The sequence below is a fragment of the Antechinus flavipes genome, chromosome 3, assembly GCF_016432865.1.
Source record: "Antechinus flavipes isolate AdamAnt ecotype Samford, QLD, Australia chromosome 3, AdamAnt_v2, whole genome shotgun sequence".
Taxonomy (NCBI): Eukaryota; Metazoa; Chordata; class Mammalia; order Dasyuromorphia; family Dasyuridae; genus Antechinus; species Antechinus flavipes.
Genome location: NC_067400.1, coordinates 575,966,254 through 575,986,823, shown reverse-complemented (window position 1 = coordinate 575,986,823; position 20,570 = coordinate 575,966,254). Strand labels below are relative to the sequence as shown.

The 20,570-nt window shown below is 35.7% G+C and overlaps 1 protein-coding gene across 2 annotated transcripts in view; it reads right to left on the bottom strand.

Moving 5' to 3' along the window:
• Positions 1-20,570, bottom strand: part of EYA3 (EYA transcriptional coactivator and phosphatase 3) — a 102,828-nt gene that overhangs the window by 63,263 nt on the left and 18,995 nt on the right. For both annotated transcript variants that reach the window (XM_051988050.1, XM_051988051.1), the window contains exon 2: positions 6,602-6,700. In XM_051988050.1, coding sequence (XP_051844010.1) covers positions 6,602-6,634 — 33 coding nt within the window. In that variant the 5' untranslated portion in view covers positions 6,635-6,700. The remainder of the gene's footprint in view (positions 1-6,601; positions 6,701-20,570) is intronic.

The following is a 20,570-nucleotide window of genomic DNA, read 5'->3' as shown; positions in this document are numbered from 1 at the left end:
GATCTACTGTCAGTAAAAGGCATTATTCTCTGAGTAGTAGTGATGGGTTTTTCTGGTGACTTGGAAGAGATAAACAGACAAAGAAACAAGTGTAGACTGTTTGTGTAACAAGTATTTTTCTCGCTACAAAGCACCTCTACCTTTTAATTAGCTCAGACCAGGATCTACAAAACACAAAGAGAAATAGAAAGCTGACTACTACCTAGTAAAGCTGTAAAGACTGTTATTCTGGATAATTCACAATCTTTTTTTTTTTTATTCAACCCAATACCTCCTATACTGAACTACATGATGTTAGGAGATATAAAAAGAATGATGAACTTCAGAATTACAACACAAAAGATATAATTATTGAACTGTTATGCATTTTAAATGAAGCCAATCAAAATTCGACTATACTTTAAAAGATTTTCACAAGTCACTGTAGATTAAGAAAAAAATATTCAGCCTCTGGTAGCCAACATTCTGGTGAAGAATTTTCATTTTGCTAGGATAGTCTGAGAATAAAACACAGTTTGTTGTTGCTGGACTCGTACAGAAAACAATTCAATACAAATAAAGCAAGGAAAAGTAGTTATCATTACACTAATGAAGAATAAATTCAAACAAACTAAGACCAGACCAGTATCTTATACTGTATAGCAACATGAACTCAAAATGGGGGGGCATGATTTAGACATAAAGGGTGATATCATAAGCAAATCAATGGAGCCTGGCAGCTGCGGTATGGTAGAAATAGCACTGAAATTTGTGTCTAGCTCACATTATCTCTCCCAAAGTTAGAGAGGAGATTTGGTGATGTCAATCAAATCCAGCTGGCCTATAATAAGCTAAGTTTAGAAATCTATTTCTGCTAATTAATGTTGTATTCTTGCCTCAAAGAAATCTCTTATCCTAAGGGGGATGTGGGTGAACACCAGAGAGTCTTGTATCTTTGTACCATCAAGTTCTCCTTCAAGGATGGCTGGTTGGCTATTCAAAGAAGTCTGGGCCACTAACTCTAATCTTGCAGGTAGAGTCAAACAATATAGACAGGTCAAATAAGATGAGGAGTGAGAAAAGGCCATTAGGTTTACCGGATGAAAAGCCAGATTTAAAGAACTGGTTAATATCCCATTGGTAAGGAAGTTGGAAGCAGCCAAATATAGAATCATCCTTCTAGAAGTTTGACTTGGACATGAAGCTGGCAGGCTAAAATGAAGATTTTTTTGAAAATGGGGAGACCTACATACATGTTTGTAGGAAAACTTTTTTTTTTTTTTTAATGCCTACTATATGCAATATACTGTGTTATCCTATGGGTTTATAGGGACAAATGAAAAAATAACCCATGTCTTCATGAAGCTTATATTCTACTGGCTGTTATTTTTTAAAGTTAATTATGTAAGATAGTTTGAGAAAAGAGGGGGCTAACAATTAAAGGTCATCCTTTGTTTCCTTCAATTAAAGTTCCCTAGCTCCCTTCAAGGTCATGGAAGGGAAGGAGGGGGTTGCTGTTAGCCTCTTATTCCTAATTTCCAAGCCATCATGTTGCCATCACCCTCATGATGCACCACCCTGTAATCAATTGCATCATTTCCCCACCTATCTTATACTGTCTTTTTTCCATGCTTGCAAAATGGAGTTGTTTTTGGTTTTTTGGCTAACTGATGCTGTCATTAAATCTATTTTATTACCAGGTTTGCATCCTGCTAATAAAATTATTACCTTGATCAGAGAATATGGGTCTCAGTTTACCTTTGTTGACTTACACTCAAAACACAATAAAATAATCAATTACTACAAACTTTTAAAGTACCTATTACATGGCAAGCATTGAATTAGACTAGGAATACAGAAAAAAAAAAAAAAAACCAGAAATAATTTCTGCCCTCTTTAAGGAATTTATAATCTAATAGGGAAAACAACATAAATACTACTCTACAAAGACTGTCCCTCTCAAAAGTTACTAGTGGTAAATGCAACGGCCTTTTCTCATTCCTCATTCTATCTGACCTGTCTACATTGTTTGAATCTACCTGCAAAGTTAGCGATAGAAGCCCAGATTTTTTTGGACAGCCAACCAGAAAACCACACATGAATGTAAAAACAAAAACAAAAAACAAACAAACAAAAAAACAAGACAATGTGGGCCTAGGGAAGAAACAGAACACTATCTCCTCAGGTAAATCAGAAAAGACTTGATGTATAATGTGTACCATAAAGGAGCTGTATTATAAAGGAGATTAGTGATTCCCAGAGTAAAGGATAGAGAGGGAACGCATTTCAGGAATAGGGAATAAGTTGGACAAAAGCAGAATAGCAGGAAATGGAATTTTCTGGGATGAGGAAGAAGGTTGAATGGTTGAGTAGATGAAAGCAAGCAATGTATGATAAGCCTAGACAGCTAGGGTAGCTGCATGTTATAAAAAGTTTTAGAGGCAAGAGGGAATCACTGACTTTCATTATGAATGGGTAGAAGTGACAAAGTTACAAATGTACTTAAAGAGTATGACTTTGGACAGAAGCAGCTATATCCAAAGAAAGAACACTGGGAAATGAATATAAACTGTTTGCATTTTTGTTTTTCTCCCCAGGTTATTTTTACCTTCTGAACCCAATTCTTCCTGTGCAACAAGGTAACTGTTCGGTTCTGCACACATATATTGTATCTAAGATATATTGTGACATATTTAACATGTATAGGACTGCTTGCCATCTGGAGGAGGGGGTGGAGGGAGGGGAAAAATCGGAACAGAATTTAGTGCAAGGGATAATGTAAAAAAAATTACCCAGACATGGGTTCTGTCAATAAAAAGTTATAATAAAAAAAAAAGAGTATGACTTTGGCACCCATATGAAACTAATGAGGAATCTATGTCAATAGTTCAGGCAAAGCTGTAATAAAACACTTATGCACAATGATGGCCAAGTCAGTGACTTGGTCAACAAGCATTTAGAAAACAATTATCCAGGCACTAAACTAAGTGCTGGGGATGCAAAGTAAAGTAAAAATGTTTGCTCAAATAAATAACTAGGTTAATCTAATATACAACACAGAGCAAATGGAAAGTAGGCTGAGAGAGCAAGGTGCTGGCAGCTGGGAAAATGGGAATGATCCCCTGAATAAGGTGAGATAGGAGCAGTCTTGTAAGAAGCCAGGAATAATAAGGAAGCAGAACACTGTAGGAATGGGGAACAGAGTACAAGAGCTTGAAAAGGGAGAGGCTACTCTGGGTGAGGGATAGCCACGTAAGTTGGAGTAGCCTGCTTATAGTGCATGAGTTTGGTGAGGAGCTTTAAATCCCAGAGTAACAAGGGCAAAGATGAAGGCCTGAGCAAGAATACTATTTCCCATTTGCTGCTTTCTGGGATTTCATCATTTCTAGAAACTCATCAATCTGTAAGATGAAATCACCTTGGAAACTCACATTTCCTCAGCATCCTCTGCCTGAGGGCCCCTTTCCTCTCTGAATCCACCTCCATTAGATTTGGCTCCTGGGAAATTCTCTTCATTATTTCCCACCTTGGCTAAAGAAATTCATCATGCTACCACATGACTATGTATACTATGACCCTACTATGACTCCATCCCTCAATTTTAGCTCTTTTTTATGTGCTGTTCTTCCCTATTAGACTGTGAACTCCTTGAGGACAGAGACTATTTTATGTCTTTCTTCCCTGGCACATAGGAGGTGCTTAATAAATGTTTACTGGTTCTTTCTGAAAAATTGAAGGATGAAAGGAATGGAGAATATGGTGAGGAGGAACAACAAGGCAAGAGCTATGGGTAGTTAGGTCTCAGGAAAAATGGAATGATTAAGAATCACTTTCTGCAACAAGAAAGTGGAACACTTGTAGATGACAAAATGATCAAGTGTTTGATCACATCTGAGCACAGAGATGGGGATCCATGTGAAAAGCACTGTGCAGATGGATGAAGAAGAATTAACCACTGAATGGATATGAAGTACTAAGAATTAGGGAATTATGCATAAAGCATTTACTGGAACAGTGAAGAATCAGACAAAGGCATTTCAACATTCCCTACATGTGAGGAGATAACATTCTTCTTTTTTTTTAATAGCTTTTTAATTACAAGATATATGCATGGATAATTTTTCAGCATTGATAATTGCAAAACCTTTTGTTCCAATTTTTCCCCTCCTCCCCAACCCCTCCCCAGATGGCAGGTTGACCAATATATGTAAAATATGTTAAAGTATACGTTAAATACAATATATGTCTACATGTCCATACAGTTATTTTATTGTACAAAAAGAATCAGACTTTGAAATAGTGTACAATTAACCTGTGAAGGAAATCAAAAGTGCAGGCGGACAAAAATAGAAGGATTGGGAATTCTATGTAGTGGTTCATAGTCATCTCCCAGAGTTCTTTCACTGGGTGTAGCTGGTTCAATTCATTAATGCTCTACTGGAACTGATTTGGTTCATCACCTTGTTGAAGAGGGCTACGTCCATCAGAATTGATCATCATATAGTATTGTTGTTGAAGTATATGATATAGAGAGGAAATCACATTCTAATGGATTATTCTGAGATTACAAATCTGGGTGATTAGAAGAACTCTGGTGCCTTCAAAAAACAGGGAAGTTTGGAAAAGGGATAGTTTTGCAGGTAATGATGAGCTCTGTTTTGAGATTAAAGAGCTTAGGGGGCATTCAGTTTCAAATATCCAACAGGTATTTGGTAATAAGTCATTGAAACTTAGGGAAAAGAATAGGGATTCATATATAGATTAAAAGCCATCTGAATAGAAAGATAATTGAAACACATGAATTTATGAGTTCAATCATTAAGAAAGAATGTTGAAAAGAAAAGAAGATCCAAGATAGAGCCTTGAGGTATATCCAAAAGTGAGGTTAGGATATGGATCATGATCTTGCACAGGAAACTGAATAGTGGTCAGATAGATGGAGAGCAGTACTATGAAAAACTCAGAAAGGAAATAGTGGTCAATAGTGTTAAATGCTACAGAGAGTGAGTGTTGAGAAAGTGCTTTCAGATTGGCAAGGAAAAAAAATCAGTCGTTTATTTCAAAGAGAGATGTTAAAACAGGATAAAAAAGAAAGAAAATAAGCACTTGTTAAATTCCTACTATATGTCAGGAACCTACACAGTTCTTTGAAAATATGATCTCATTTGATAAGGTCAGAAAACAAATTCTGAGGGACTGAGAAGTGAATGACAGAAGAGGAAATGGAGACTACATGAGAAGGACAGCACAGTCAGCAGCACAGTATAAAGGAAAGGGCAGAAGAGTCTATTACAAAGCAGGATAGATTACTTCTCTCCAGAGTTCTAAGAGCACTGGTTTACTGGGCAAAAGTATCTTCTAGCTATCGATCTATGGGCCTGTGATTCCATAATCTGTGTTTGGATTCCAGCTCTTTAATTGGCTGGGTATGACCTTTGGGTAAGTCCCTTGTCCTTTCCTAGACATTTTTCTTTAAAGAGAAATGTTTCTCCAAATTTTAGTATTCTTTGCTTTTAACTATTAAAAAATGTCCATGATATATCCACTTAGTACTCAAATCTTTCAGGCTATTTTTGTGCTTTGTAGAGGTGCTGAAGACATCAATGTCACTTCAGGAATAAGGGCTGAAAATTCAAATACTCCATGAGAACCAGCTAAGATTCATGCTCAAACTAATTTTCATATGAAAGGCCTAAAGAATGATTTTACTTTTTTAGAAAAGGCAAGAAAAGGTGTATCTTACATCACACACAAAAAGTGAATTTATAAAAAGTATATGCAAATGGATTTTCTATAAACTGATCGTTTCAAATGCACTAGATCTTCAGCACTTAGCCTGGTGCATAATAGGTTCTTATTAAATATTTACTGATTTGTATTAAATGTAATTAAGATAAACATTGTTTAATCATTAATAGGTAGCTAAATAAAAGATACCAAGAAGTCTATATTTTAGACTATAGATTTATGTCTGGCTTCATTAACAGAATTAAAGCTATGATTTCTAATAAAACCAACTTGCCTGACTGGGAGAATTTAGTTTAAAAATGACAACAAGACCAAAAGTCTTCATTCTACCCTGGAAGATACTATCAACTTGACAATCCACTAGTCTAACCTGCAAGAAAACAGCAGCTCATATTTGTTACAAGTTGTTTGTCTGAAATAACAATGGCTAAAGTCCCCATGGTACTTTACAGCTTAGCTTACAAAGAAAACAACAGCTGTAGGAGAGAAATAACTGGAATATAATTCTTTCCAATTTACAGTTGGGGAAACCAAGATAAGAGGCAAAGTCACAAAGCAGCAGAACCTCACTGGAACCTGGTTCTAAAAGCCCACTTATTTTTCTTCATGTTTCAAAATAGTCCAGATATTTTGGGTAGACTTTTTTGGGGATATCCTAGTTGGTTCGCTTTTATTTGGAGCAGTAAATTTGTTTTAAATATTAGCAAAACTGAGAATCTACCTTGTAGATGTCATTAAGAGAAATATAAAAGAAGGAACTTCGTCACCATTTGTTTTAAGATCTAATAAAAAAATTTTGAACAATATCTTGAATTTCTTACACCAAGCTTTTAAATGACTATCTTTAAGTTTAAAAAACAAAAATAATACTTACTGGCTGCTCTGGTAAGTCCTGTTCCTCTTCCATGAGTACCACCTTTCTGGAATAGGCTTGTGTGACTGGATTGCAAGTCTTCTTAGCAATCTACACAGTCTGTTAAAAAAAATGGGTGCATAGCTTTATGTACTTGAAAAGTGCTTATCATCAAGGCCATCATGGATAATTTTTTTTTTTTTACCTATATTGCTCTCCCCACCTGTCCACATGAGTTACAATCTTCAAATAGCAAACTTGCACGTGGCTTTTCAAAATAGAAATGCTGTACCAAGTCTCAAGAAAGGGCTACAAGATTGTTTTTCACCTTACAAAAGCCAACACGTGTAGCCATTTCAACTGTACTTAAATCATGGTTACACTAATGCTTAATATATGAGACCTCTTACAGTGAAAGCCATGTGCACAGAACTAAAACAAATTTCTTTAGGATTAACAGTTACATCATAAATGATAAAACCGGTCTACCATGCCAATAAGCAGTGATAACATCTAACCTGTTTTAATGTAGAACATTTATATAACTGTTACACCAAAAAAAAAAAAAAAAAATTACTAAATAGGACAGCCTAGAGTATCAATTAAATGCATCTACAACTAACTACACCTGGTTAATTTAAAGTGAAATAAATTTTTAAATTCAGGCATATTCAAAATTAAATATATATATATGTGTTTGTGTATATATACACACACATGCACATACATATATATAGACACTGATAAATATATTTTAGGCATGGTTAAATAATGAATAATCTTTTAAGTTACTACATCCAAAACATTACTTCAAATTCAAGGACCATTTGACTCTGAGGTAAATCACTTCCATAAAAATATTCTCTTCAATTACGTAAGCAAAATTTTCTTAGTTTTAAATTCATTCACTGTACTAATTTTCAAATTAGAAAACATGAGTTAGAACAATAAAAAAATTCTAACGACAAAATTCTAACACTATTTGATGGTAATAATCAGCTTAAGGTAAGGAAGGAAGGAGAGGAAAGAAGGAAGAAAGAAGAGAAAACATGAAAAACTAGGTGTGTTGGAATCTTTACAAACTGCTAACTCATTAGAGTTGATAGATTATTGATCTGATCTAAAAGAAGATCACCACATAGGTGCATTAAAGACATCATTTATATGTGAGGCAAAGGAGACTAGTTTCTATTGGAATGTGTTTTTTATTTGCTAATCTTTCATTAAAATGTATAAACTCCCAAATTTCTTCTGCCAACACCAATCTCCAACTCAAAAAAGAATGGAGACTTACAGACATACTGGAACAAGACATTATTAAAGTACAAGGAAATATTCATAGGCTTCACATGACTTTTACTGTTATATCACTCAACATTGTAGGAAAAGTACTTAAAGAATGGAGAAAAGGGAGAACAACAAATGTGCTCACATACAGTATTTTACAACTCCTAAGTGGCTTTATTGAAGCAGCTAGGTGATACAATGGTTGGAACTTGAAATCAGGAAGATCTGCATTTAAATCCATCTGGGCAAAAGACTTAAAATTCTCTCCTCAGTTTTCTTTTCTTTAATATGGGGTAATAACAGCACATATGTCAAAGGGCTGTTGAGAAGACCAAATGAAAATAACCTGTACAGTGTTTCACAAAACTTGGACTGTTATATGATTTCAGTTATTAGTAATAACACCATTATTACTACTGCTATTTCCTGTCTCAACTTAAAGAATCCCACCAGGAAAGAAAGTTCAGTCCAGTTGAGTTTTCACAATCTCAAAACAGATTACACAGAGCCTAGGCCAGTTCTGCTTGTGAACACACTACTCCCTCTGAAACTCTTTGGCTCAGCGCTCTTTCAAAGAAGTTAAGAAATTAGGTCTGAGCCAGAATGCAAACTCACCTGGATTCAGGTTGCACCACAGATGCAGATGGAACTAATCTATAGGCAACTGTCTCTCCATATTGAAGACTAAAAGTTGTCTTAATCCATAAGTATGACATTTAATAAATGCTTGTGGACTGTTACCTCAATCGTCTCATCTGTAAAATGAGCTAGAGAGAGAAATGGCAAACCATGCCAGTATTTTTGCTAAGAAAACTCCCAAAAAGGGATGTGACTAAAAAAAATCCACCCATTTTAAGAATTATTCTCACACAGCTAGTATTTGAGGCCAGATATGAACTCAAAGAGATGTGTCTATCTGACTCCAGGCCCTATGTGCTATTCCAGTCAGAAAGGCCTGCTCTCAAGTTCCTCTTCTGACACATGTTAACTGTGTGACTCAAGCTACTCAACCTATCAGTAATTGGGCTAACTGGGTCAGATAACTGCTTTTTAGTTGCAGAGAGAGTGTAAATCTGTACTGGTATAGAAAGTGCCTCAGCTGCACTCTAGATCAGTGAAATTTGAGGATTGGTCACAAACATAATCAAAGGGAATGGTCTAAAATATAAGAAAGTCACATTTTCACCAACAAAACCCAACAGCAAGAGATACAAAGAGAAATTCCATTCAGAATAACTGTTGATAGCATAAAATATTTGGGAATCTATCGACCAAAAGAAAATCAGGAATTATATGAGCAAAATTACAAAAAAGTCTCCACACAAATTAAGTCACACTTAAATAATTGGAAAAATATTAAGTGCTCTTGGATAGGCCGAGCGAATATAATAAAGATGACAATACTCCCTAAACTAATCTATTTATTTAGTGCTATACCAATCAGACTTCCAAGAAAATATTTTAATGATCTAGAAAAAATAACAACAAAATTCATAAGGAACAATAAAAAGTCAAGAATCTCAAGGGAATTAATGAAAAAAAAAATCAAATGAAGGTGGCCTAGCTGTACCTGATCTAAAATTATATTATAAAGCAGCAGTCACCAAAACCATTTGGTATTGGCTAAGAAATAGATTAGTTGATCAGTGGAAAAGGTTAGGTTCACAAGACAGAATAGTCAACTATAGCAATCTAGTGTTTGACAAACCCAAAGATCCTAACTTCTGGGAAAAGAATTCATTATTTGATAAAAACTGCTGGGATAACTGGAAATTAGTATGGCAGAAACTAGGCATGGACCCACACTTAACACCATATACCAAGATAAGATCAAAATGGATCCATGACCTAGGCATAAAGAACGAGATTATAAAAAAATTAGAGGAACATAGGATAGTTTATCTCTCAGACTTGTGGAGGAGAAAGAAATTTATGACCAAAGATGAACTAGAGACCATTACTGATCACAAAACAGAAAATTTTGATTACATCAAATTAAAAAGCCTTTGTACAAACAAAACTAATGCAACCAAGATTAGAAGGGAAGCAACAAACTGGGAAAACATCTTCACAGTTAAAGGTTCTGATAAAGGCCTCATTTCTAAAATATATAGACAACTGACTCAAATTTATAAGAAATCAAGCCATTCTCCAATTGATAAATGGTCAAAGGATTTGAACAGACAATTTTCAGATGATGAAATTGAAACTATTACCACTCATATGAAAGTGTTCCAAATCATTATTGATCAGAGAAATGCAAATTAAGACAACTCTGAGATACCACTACACATCTGTCAGATTGGCTAAGATGACAGGAAAAAATAATGATGAATGTTGGAGGGGATGCAGGAAAACTGGGACACTGATGCATTGTTGGTGGAGTTGTGAACGAATCCAACCATTCTGGAGAGCAATCTGGAATTATGCCCAAAAAGTTATCAAATTGTTCATACCCTTTGATCCAGCAGTGTTTCTATTGGGCTTATATCCCAAAGAAATACTAAAGAAGGGAAAGGAACCTGTATGTGCCAAAATGTTTGTAGCAGTCCTGTTTGTAGTGGCTAGAAACTGGAAATTGAATGGATGCCCATCAATTGGAGAATGGCTGGGTAAATTGTGGTATATGAATGTTATGGAATATTATTGTTCTGTAAGAAATGACCAGCAGGATGAATACAGAGAGGACTGGCGAGACTTACATGAACTGATGCTAAATGAAATGAGCAGAACCAGGAGATTATTATACACTTCGACAACGATATTGTATGAGGATGCATTCTGATGGAAGTGGATTTCATTGACAAAGAGACCTAACTCAGTTTCAATTGATAAATGATGGACAGAAGCAGCTACACCCAAAGAAAAAACACTGGGAAACGAATGTGAACTATCTGCATTTTTGTTTTTCTTCCCGGGTTATTTTTACCTTCTGAATCCAATTCTCCCTGTGCAACAAGAGAACTGTTTGGTTCTGCAAACATATATTGTATCTAGGATATATTGCAACATGTCTAACATATATAGGACTGCTTGCCATCTAGGGGAGGGGGTAGAGGGAGGGAGGGGAAAAATCGGAACAGAAATGAGTGCAAGGGATAATGTTGTAAAAAAAAAAAATTACCCTGACATGGATTCTGTAAATATAAAGTTATTATTAAATAAAATAAAATAAAATATTTTTAAAAAAAGAAAGTCACATTTTAATCTCACTTTTAGATCAGATAGTCATTTTGATGTATTAATAAAGATGTTCTTTCTTCTCCCTGATCTCTTCCTTTTTAATTAGGGGAAGTTTTAATAGAAATTGTGGCCAAAAGCTCATTTCTTACTATTGATGTGGGAAAGATTCCTATCTTTTATTCCCAAACCCCCTTAGTTAATGTAATTAACCCTTTAACTCACAAATTCTGGTCCCTTTGTATTCCAAAAGAAGATCCAGACCTGTCTCAGGCCCACCCTGATCTGAGCTAACTTTGGGGCTACACTCAAAAAGCCCCTCTAGCTAAGTCTCCTATTATAAAAGGGCCACGCTGGGAACCCTCTCTTTGCTGAGATCCCAAACATGCTAGCCATGTGAAGACTCTCTGTCCATTGGACCCTCTGTCCAGTGCCCTCCTTATCTCTACCTTCACCTATCTCCTTACCTCCAAACCAATAATAAACCTCTTTTATCAATCTAGCTCTTGGGCCAATAAATGCCTTTATTGGGGACTTGCACCGCTACTAGACCCCATTTACTGCCGTATCCTTGCTCCAAATCCAAGGGGGTTGCAGGGGAGCTCCATTTGACTCCCTGTATCCCAAACCTGCCACTAGACCTCAACTAAACCCTAATTTCATTTAGGTACCCCAAATTTAGACCTCAACACTATCACAAAGACTTTGGGGACATCTCCCCACCATTCCAGGAGGAGATTCCAGGTTCATGTACACACTAGGCTAGATGATCTCTGAGGCTGCTTCCAACTCTGAAATTCGGTGATCATCTAATTAAATGAGTCATTTAATAAAATGTTCTTTCTATTTACTCATGCTTCTGAAGAAGATGAGGAGAATGGCATCTGATCATTCTCAAGATTTATTGCTAAAGACCTTTATGAAGAACATCTTTTGCTTTCTAAAGAAAGTAACAATTTTTTTTTGGTCACATGGTATATATAATTATTTCTATGTCCTAAGACAAACCAGAGGCCAAGATGCTTACTCTGAAATGAAATCTCCACAGGCTGTCTCAATTCTCTAAATGTTCCTTTAACATATTCTATAAGGGAAGGAGGAGGAAATAGCATTAGCAAAACCAAAGTTCTAGCTTTTTGCAAGGTTTTGCATTTATCCCAAGTCAAGAAACATTTATTAACTAACTTCTGTGTGCCAGGCAGTATGCTAAGCACTGCCAGGAAGAATGGTTTTCCCAAAGAAGGGAAGAGATTGAACAGAAAATTCCCTCTAATCTCTCAAGTCTGTCTTCAAAAAAATCTACCTTTAGTTATAAAGCAAGTCGTTTTCTCACTATGAAAAGAGAATAAAGGGAAAAGGAACAGATCCTGAAATTGTGATGACTTTCCAGGCAGTACACATTAGTAATGGCAACTACTCAGTTCACCTCTGAAGTGAATACCTCATCACCTTTGAAGATTAGATCAGATGAAGATCTGAAAGCCCTTAGGTCTCCTTATCCAACACCCTCATTTTTTCACAGACAAGGAAACAGATTCATAAAAACTAAATAATTTGTACAATATCAGCAGCAGGATTTGAATCTAGATCCTTCAACTCAAGCCCCAGCACTCTTTCCTCACATCTATTATCATAGAATCTAGAGCTCCTCCACTTGCCATCTTTTCATCTTTGTTTTAGTATACCTGGTTTTGCAATATAAAGAAAAAGATTTCACTCTATTACTTCATCCTGAATTCACAAATATTTTTGCCTACCCCGAATTAGAAAAACCTGAACCAACCATAGGGCCTCAAAGGGCAGCATACAATAATTCTTTATGGGATTTGTTTGTTTGTTTTATACATTTACCTCCTAGGTTTGTTAACCATCTCAAATCCATTCTATGAAACACAAGTAGTTGATAGATAACTATTATACTGTAACAAAGAATAGAAGAGGGGCAGAGTGTAGTCCAGTTTGCTTAGGACATGGATTGCTTAGAATCGAATTGTAGAGGTCTGACAGATGAGCTTTGAGGTTCTTTTCAACTCAAAATCTAAATCAAAGTACTGTGATACTGTATTATTCTTTTTTCATAAATAAAGAAAACAATACAATTGTGGATATCCCCTTTGACTCAGCAGTGCCATTACTGGGTTTGTATTCCAGTGAAATCATGGAGGAGGGAAAGGGACGCACATGTTCAAGGATGTTTGTAGCAGCTCTTTTTGTGTTGGTAAGGAATTTGAAACTGAATGGATCCTCATCAATTGAGGAATGGCTGAACAAGTTGTGGTACATGAAGATAATAGAATATTATTGGTTTTATAAAAAATTTTGAACAAAATGATTATAGAAAGACCTGGAAAGATTTAGATGAACTGATGCTGAGCGAAACAAGCAGAACCAGGAGCACATTGTACACAATAACAGTAAGAATGTGTGATGATCAACTATGAAAGTCTTGATTCTTCTAAGTAGTTCAGTGATCCAAAGCAATCCCAATAGACTTTGCATAGGAAATGCCATCTACATTTTGAAAAGGAACTAAGGAGACTGAATATAAATCAACACATGTTACGTTCACTTCTTTTTTCTGTTTTGTTTTTTTTTAAATCTAAGATTTTTCCCTTTTGCTCTGATTTTTCTCTCCCAACATGATTCATAAAGATATATGTATTAAAAATAAACTAACTTACCACAATAAAAAGAAAGAAAAACAGAATTCAGAGCATTTGTATGCCATGGTCACCCAGCTACTAAGTGGTCAGCAAGGTGCTAGGGCCATAGTTCTTTTGGCCCTATTTCCTATTTTTTGCCATTCCTTCTTTTGCCTTGAACTGCAATTATAAAAATATCCTTGTCATCCTTACTCTTTGCTGATTTCAACTTCTGCCCCGTGATTTTCTGGGATAGCCAAATGTCTTTCATAGCCTCTGGAGTACCTCACGTGGAGTGAGGCTGCTAAAAGGTCAAATTACACTAGGGGGTACTTAACAATATATATGTAACTATATATATACACCCAGAATCTTAAGTTCTAAATATTAAGGATAAGACAATTGCTATTGGAATCTTGTGCTTCTTCACCTGTGTTAATTGGGACTCTCAGTTCTCCTTCAAGACTGGGCTAATGGACTACTTCTTTCAAGAGAAATTTACTGACTTCTCAGTGTTAGAAGCTCCATCCTTATTACTGTGTATTTACTTCATATATGAATCATTAACCTTATCTCACATGAAGATGTGACATTTGTCACTGCTAAAATAATCTCATCATGCTGAAAGTTATCCCAATTCTATTTCCTCTACTCCAACAGAATGCCTCTTTTATCATGACTACTCTCTTACTAATCTTCAAATTCTTCCAACCTACTGGTTGCTTTCATAGTTCCTATAAACACACCCTTGTCTCTTTCTTTCAGTGAAAAATCCTCACTTAAATAGTTCCTCCCCATGAGTAATAATCTCATAGCTGCTCTTTTTTTTTTTTTTTTTTTTTTTTTTTTGGTGGCCAAGTTCCTTGAGAGGGTCATGTCCAATCAGTGCCTCCAATTTATTTCCTCAAAGTCTCTCTTTAATTTTCTACAGTTTAGTATCTAAGCTCATTATTCAAACTAAACTATCCTCTCAAAAGTTAAGTCAATTCTTTACTAGCAAATCTAATGGCATTTTCTCAGTCCTCATCCTTCTTTCTGAAATCTTTGACACTCAATCACCTCTTTTCAATAACTTCTCTCTAGGTTTCTATATCATTCTTCTTGCTCTCCTTCTACCTGTCTGACCACACTCCTCAGTCTCCTTTGTTACCTAGGTCATGCCCAAGAGATGCAGATTCTTCAGGATTCTATTCTGGGTCTTCTTTATGATTTGACTTGGTGATTTCATTAATTACCATGGTTCAATTATCATTTCTATATAGATGATTTTCAGATACTGTCCAGCCCTAACCTCTCTTCTAATAACCTGTATCATATCTTCCAAACGCTTGTTAGACATTTTGAGCTGAATGTTTCATAGAAATCTTAAAATCAACATGTACAAAACTGAATTTGCTATCTTATTCCCCCAAAATCTATCTCTCTTTCTAACTTTCCTGTTACTGTCAAGAAAGAGCACCACTATCCCTATCACCCAAGCTTCATAATCTAGGTGTCTATCTTTGATCCTCACTCTCTCTTACCCTCCATAGCCAAACAATGGCCAACTCCTGTCAATTGTACCTTCATAAAATCTCTCCTATACTAGTCTCCTCTGACATCTCCCCCACCCTGATTCAGACCCTCAGCACCTCACAATGGAACTAACGCAAGAGCCAATACTGACTGGTCTCCTTGCTTCAAGTTTCTTCATACGCTAATCCATGCAACAATACTCTATTCCAGTGCAACTTTCCTGATTAGACAATATTTTTAACAATTGAAGGAAGGTATCTCAGACATTCTAAGATTCCTACAAACCCAACCCAATCACAGATTCCAAGAGGCAATTGCTATCATCAACCAGTGACAGGAAAGATGCTCTTTCACTGAATATATAATCAATTCCCTTAATTGGGAGCGAGAGATCAGGAGTGTGTCCAGTATGAGACTTAAGGGATTTCTTAGAATTGTATCCAGTGCTTGAGGATTGGATACCTTTCATTAATATTACCTACCATGCAGCTGAATGATTAGCTAGTAGACAAGAAAAGGGAGCAGACTCAGAGCCTGAACTAAGGCAGAGAGTAATTAATGACAGACTGTAGTAGTCTTCTAAGAATTGGTAGTACCAGATTTAAAATGAGCAGAGAGAGGGTCATGCTTTATGTTAGAGGTGTCAAGACATTAACTAAATGAATATATAATTGGGAAATATTTAATAAAATAAATATACAATAAAAGAGATACGATAATACTGTGTTTTAAAACCAAGTCAATAGGCAGCTGCAGGGATCCTTAAGTGGGGATTGCTGGCCCCCATTTCTATTTGAGTCTGATATCATTTTTCTAGATCAAGATTCAAAGTCAAGTTGGAAGGGTTCCAATTCAGGAATCTTGATCTTTGGTATGATGTTAAACATATTTATCAAGACCTGCATCAAATTTACAAACAGCACAATGCTGAGAAATAGCTAGCATTCTGTATGGCAGTAAGGATCCAGAATGACATGGACAAGCTAGAATATTAGGCTTAAATTAATATAAAGAAATTAAAATGCAACATATTACAAGAGTTCAAAAATCAATTTCACAAATACAATACGGGGCATTAGGCAGCAGTTTATCTGAAAAAAAAAAAAGATAGAATTGGGCTGAAAAAAAGCCCAATGTGAATAAACATTGTAGTGATAGAACAGCCAAAAAAACTAATGCCAACTCAGATTGCAATAAAAAGAGGCCTCATGTCCAGGACTTGTAGGTGGTCATAGTTCTACTATATAGGCTATCCTATCCAGACCACAGATGAAATACTGTGTTCAATTCAGGAAACTGTTTTTAGAAAAATACATTAAAAAACTAGGTAACTCAAAGGATATGAATGAAAAGACAGGGTTTTTTTGATGAAGAAATTAAAATCATAAATAGTCATATGAAAAAATGCTCTAAATCATTATTTTTAAAATGCAAATTATTTTTGATTTCCTTCTCAGGTTATTTTTACCTTATGTCTTAGTCCGATTTTTCCTGTGCAGCAAAACAACTGTGTGGATATGTAAACATATATTGTATTTAACATATACTTTAACATATTATGTATAGGTCTACCTGCCATCTAGTAGAGGGGGTTGGGGAAAGGAGGGGAAAAGTTGGAACAGAAGGTTTTGCAAGGGTCAATGCTGAAAAATTATCCATGCATATGTCTTGTAAATAAAAAGCTATAATAAAAAGAAAAATAAAAAAATGCAAACTAAAACAACTTTGAGATATCATCTTATGCCTATCAATCAGGTTGGTTAAAATCATAGAAGGGAAAATGATGTTGTAGGGGATGTAGAAAAAATTGGGACCCTGATATACTGTTGGTGAAATGTGAACTAATTCAACCATTTTTTTCCTGTTTAAATAGCTTTTTTATTTTTTTCAAATACAAGCAAAGAGTTTTCAACATTCAAGTTTGCAAAATCCTGTGTTTGAAATTCTCCTTCCCCTTTTTGTAGACAGCAAGCAACTCAATACAGGTTAAACACATGCAGTTTTTCTAAATATATTTCCATATTTGTCATGCTGCACCAAAAAAAAAAAAAAAAAAAAAAATTAGATCAAAAGAGGGGAAAAACACAAGAGTAGGGGGGAAAACCGCAAAAAAAAAGAACAAAAAAAACCAAGCAAACAACCATCAAAAAAAAAAAAAAAAAGGTGAAAATACTATTCAGGCTCCATAGTTCTCTCTCTGGATGAAGATGGCTCTTTCCATCATAAGTCTATTTGAACTGCCTTGAATCCCCTCATTGCTGAAAAGAGTCAAGTCCATCCCAGTTTGATCCAATTATTTTGGAGAATAATCTGGAATTATGCCTAAAGAATTATAAAACTGTATACACTATTTGACTCAGCAATAATATTATTAGGTCCATTTCCCAAGGTGATCAGGGAAAACAGCAAAGAACCTATATATTTTAAAATATTTATAGCAGCTTTCTTTTTGGTGGCAAAGAACTAGAAATTGAGATGTCCACCATTTGGGGAATGTCTAAACAAGTTGTGATATATGACTGTGATAGAATACTACTGTGCTATAAGAAATGATGAGTAGGTTGATTACATGGACAGGCATATAAACTGATGCTGAGTGAAGTAAGCAGAACCAAGAAAATGTGGTATGCAATAACAGCAATATTTTTCAAAGAATAACTAAATGACTAAGTTATTGGGTATTATAAATACTCAAATCAACTACAAAGGACCTATGAAGGAAGACACTATTCATCTCTAGAGAAAGAACTGAGAAATAGAAGTGTGCATAACATGGTTTTACACACACACACACACACGTGTAAATATAAATATGGAATTGCATGTGTGTGTATGAGCATGTACGAGAAAGAAAGAGCATACACAAGCACAGTGGCCTTCTTTAGGGTGAGTGGGGACACACAGACATTTAGTTAAGAACTTAAAATGCAAAAAACAAAAAAAAGAAAGAAAGAAAATAAGACCCAGAGGAAGGCAGCCAGAATAGTGAAGGGTTTTAAATTCATGCCATATGAGGAACAGCTAAAGCTAAACTGACTATGTTTAACCAAGAGAAGAGAATCTTTGACATCTGGAAGGAGAATCAGACTTGTCCTGGAAGAACAAGAATACTTGATAGAAGCAGGGAAAATTTCCTAACAAGAGCTACCTAAAAATGGAAAGATTTCCACTTCTTCAAAGACTTGATGGCTACTTGTTAGATTCTTGTTTAATTGAGTGCACTGGTTTGGATATCTTTGAATTCTCTTCCCATTCAGATTCTGTAATTCTGAAGTTTTGTGTGAGGTGAGGGAAGACCAGATGGGTGCCAGGTTTTGATAAAGACTGGGGCCTCCTGAAATAATACTGCCTTTATCTTAGGTAATATAATTAGACTTAAGTGGGTTATGTCACAGTGAAGGAAGACAATCTCTTTAAAAAGCTGTTGTGGCAGAAGAGACCTCCCCAGGAAGTGGGTTTACATGATTACTGACCTATATGTCTATTTTTATAAAAATGAAAAAAAAAATAGACAAATAAATCAGTAATTTTTAATGTCATTTTGATCACACAATACTGTGTGAAAAGAAACACAGACAAATAAATCTTCCATTACTACCCAAAGTAGTAAATGTGAAATGTGACTCTACTTGGATGAAATTCTTTAGTTACTTACAGAGTGATATATCAAATTAGCACCTCCCAGGAGGCACTCAAATCTCTCAAAGTTTGGTTATCCTTTATTTCCCTATGCTTACCAGGTCTCTTCCTGGTACAAGTTAATTTGGAACTTTTACACAATGGGGAGAAGAAGCAAGATAGAACACTAACAAGAGATTGAAGACCTGACTAAAGTGACAAGATGACTATCAAGGAGGGGGAATGCAACTTCCAGTAGTCGCTGGCCAAGGTACCCCAGCAGCTATCAAGAGTTCCAAAGGAATTTAGGCAATGCAAGATCTCTAGTTTATTGTATGGAAAATAATCCAAGTAATGGCATCCGTAGCAAAGGACATCTTATTTCCAGGTCAATTAAACTCTTAATAAAAATTAGAGATGAGTACCAAACATCTAGTACCTAAAATAGCATCTTATTCCAAAAAATTAACATAGTAAGATAATCATGTTAATGAAGCCAAGTATATATATTTGATTCCCAAAAGGTGAGATAACTTTCAGGGGAGAAACTATTCCAAAGCAACCACAGACCATACCCTAATCCAATGGTTCACAAAGAGTGGTCTAGAGCACTGAGACTTTCAAAAGGTTTTCAAGGTCAAAACTATATTCAAAGTAATACTAAGATGTTTTGATTTCTAATATGGTAAATGTTCACAGATGTGACCCATATAAGTAAAGGTCTTTGAGGGGTCCTCAATAATTTTTAAAAGCATAAAAAATTTTAAGAACTGATGCCTTAATGCAACCAACACAGAGAATATTTCAAGACTGGGAGTGTAGGTGGGGGATAGAAAAAAAAAGGGATGAGAAGTCAATCAGGAGAACTAGGGTCAGATTCTATCTCTGACACTAGCCACATGAAGCTGGGCAAAGTCAACTCACCTGCCTACGCAGACCTCAGTTTCCTCCTTTGTAAAACCAAAGGGGTTAGACCAGATGGCATGTTTTACCTCTCTATTTATGATCTGGCAGACATTTAAGGCCCTTAGAGTGAGGAAAATTTTCCTGGAAGACTAGTAATTGACTTGTGTTATTGACTTGTGCTATGAGGGATCACAAAAGGACCTCTGGCATATCCTGGAAGATAGAGAAGTAACATAAGATTCAGCTTCTTCCTAACCCAAATTACTAAGTAAAAAGACTGATATAGTGAAACCAATGAGGATGGGAGGAAATTAGAAGGGGGAGGGAGAGAAAGGAAGACCTCCACAGACTAATTCTTTTAAAAGAAACAATGACAACACATCAGTACCTTCTCTCTATATTCCCTTCTCTCAGCTGCTTGTGATAACTACATTTTGAGGCACTGACTTTTAGAATTACTACCTTTGCAAGGACAAGATCATGAGGGGAATGACTATATCCCAAGTACCTTGAAAATTAACCCTGAAGTAGGAGAGAAGAAAAAGGGGAGTGCTGTGCCAGCAGTTTGAAGGTAGAGGAACAAAATGTGGAAGAAAAAATGGAGGGAACCAGAAGTGCAGTCCTAGCTACAAGCACTGCATAGCCAAAAGAGAGCACCTCTAAGGATAGAGAGGTAGAAAAGAAACAATCATAAAGGTATCTCTGAGCTCTCCTCTCAGCATTGTTCTACTTGTGATAGCAATAGCTCTTCCCCCATCTCTCAACCAAAATTCCTTCCCAGTTATCTCAGGTTGAAGAAAAATTAGTCTCAGAAAAGCCCTGAATCATGTAACTGGAAAAGG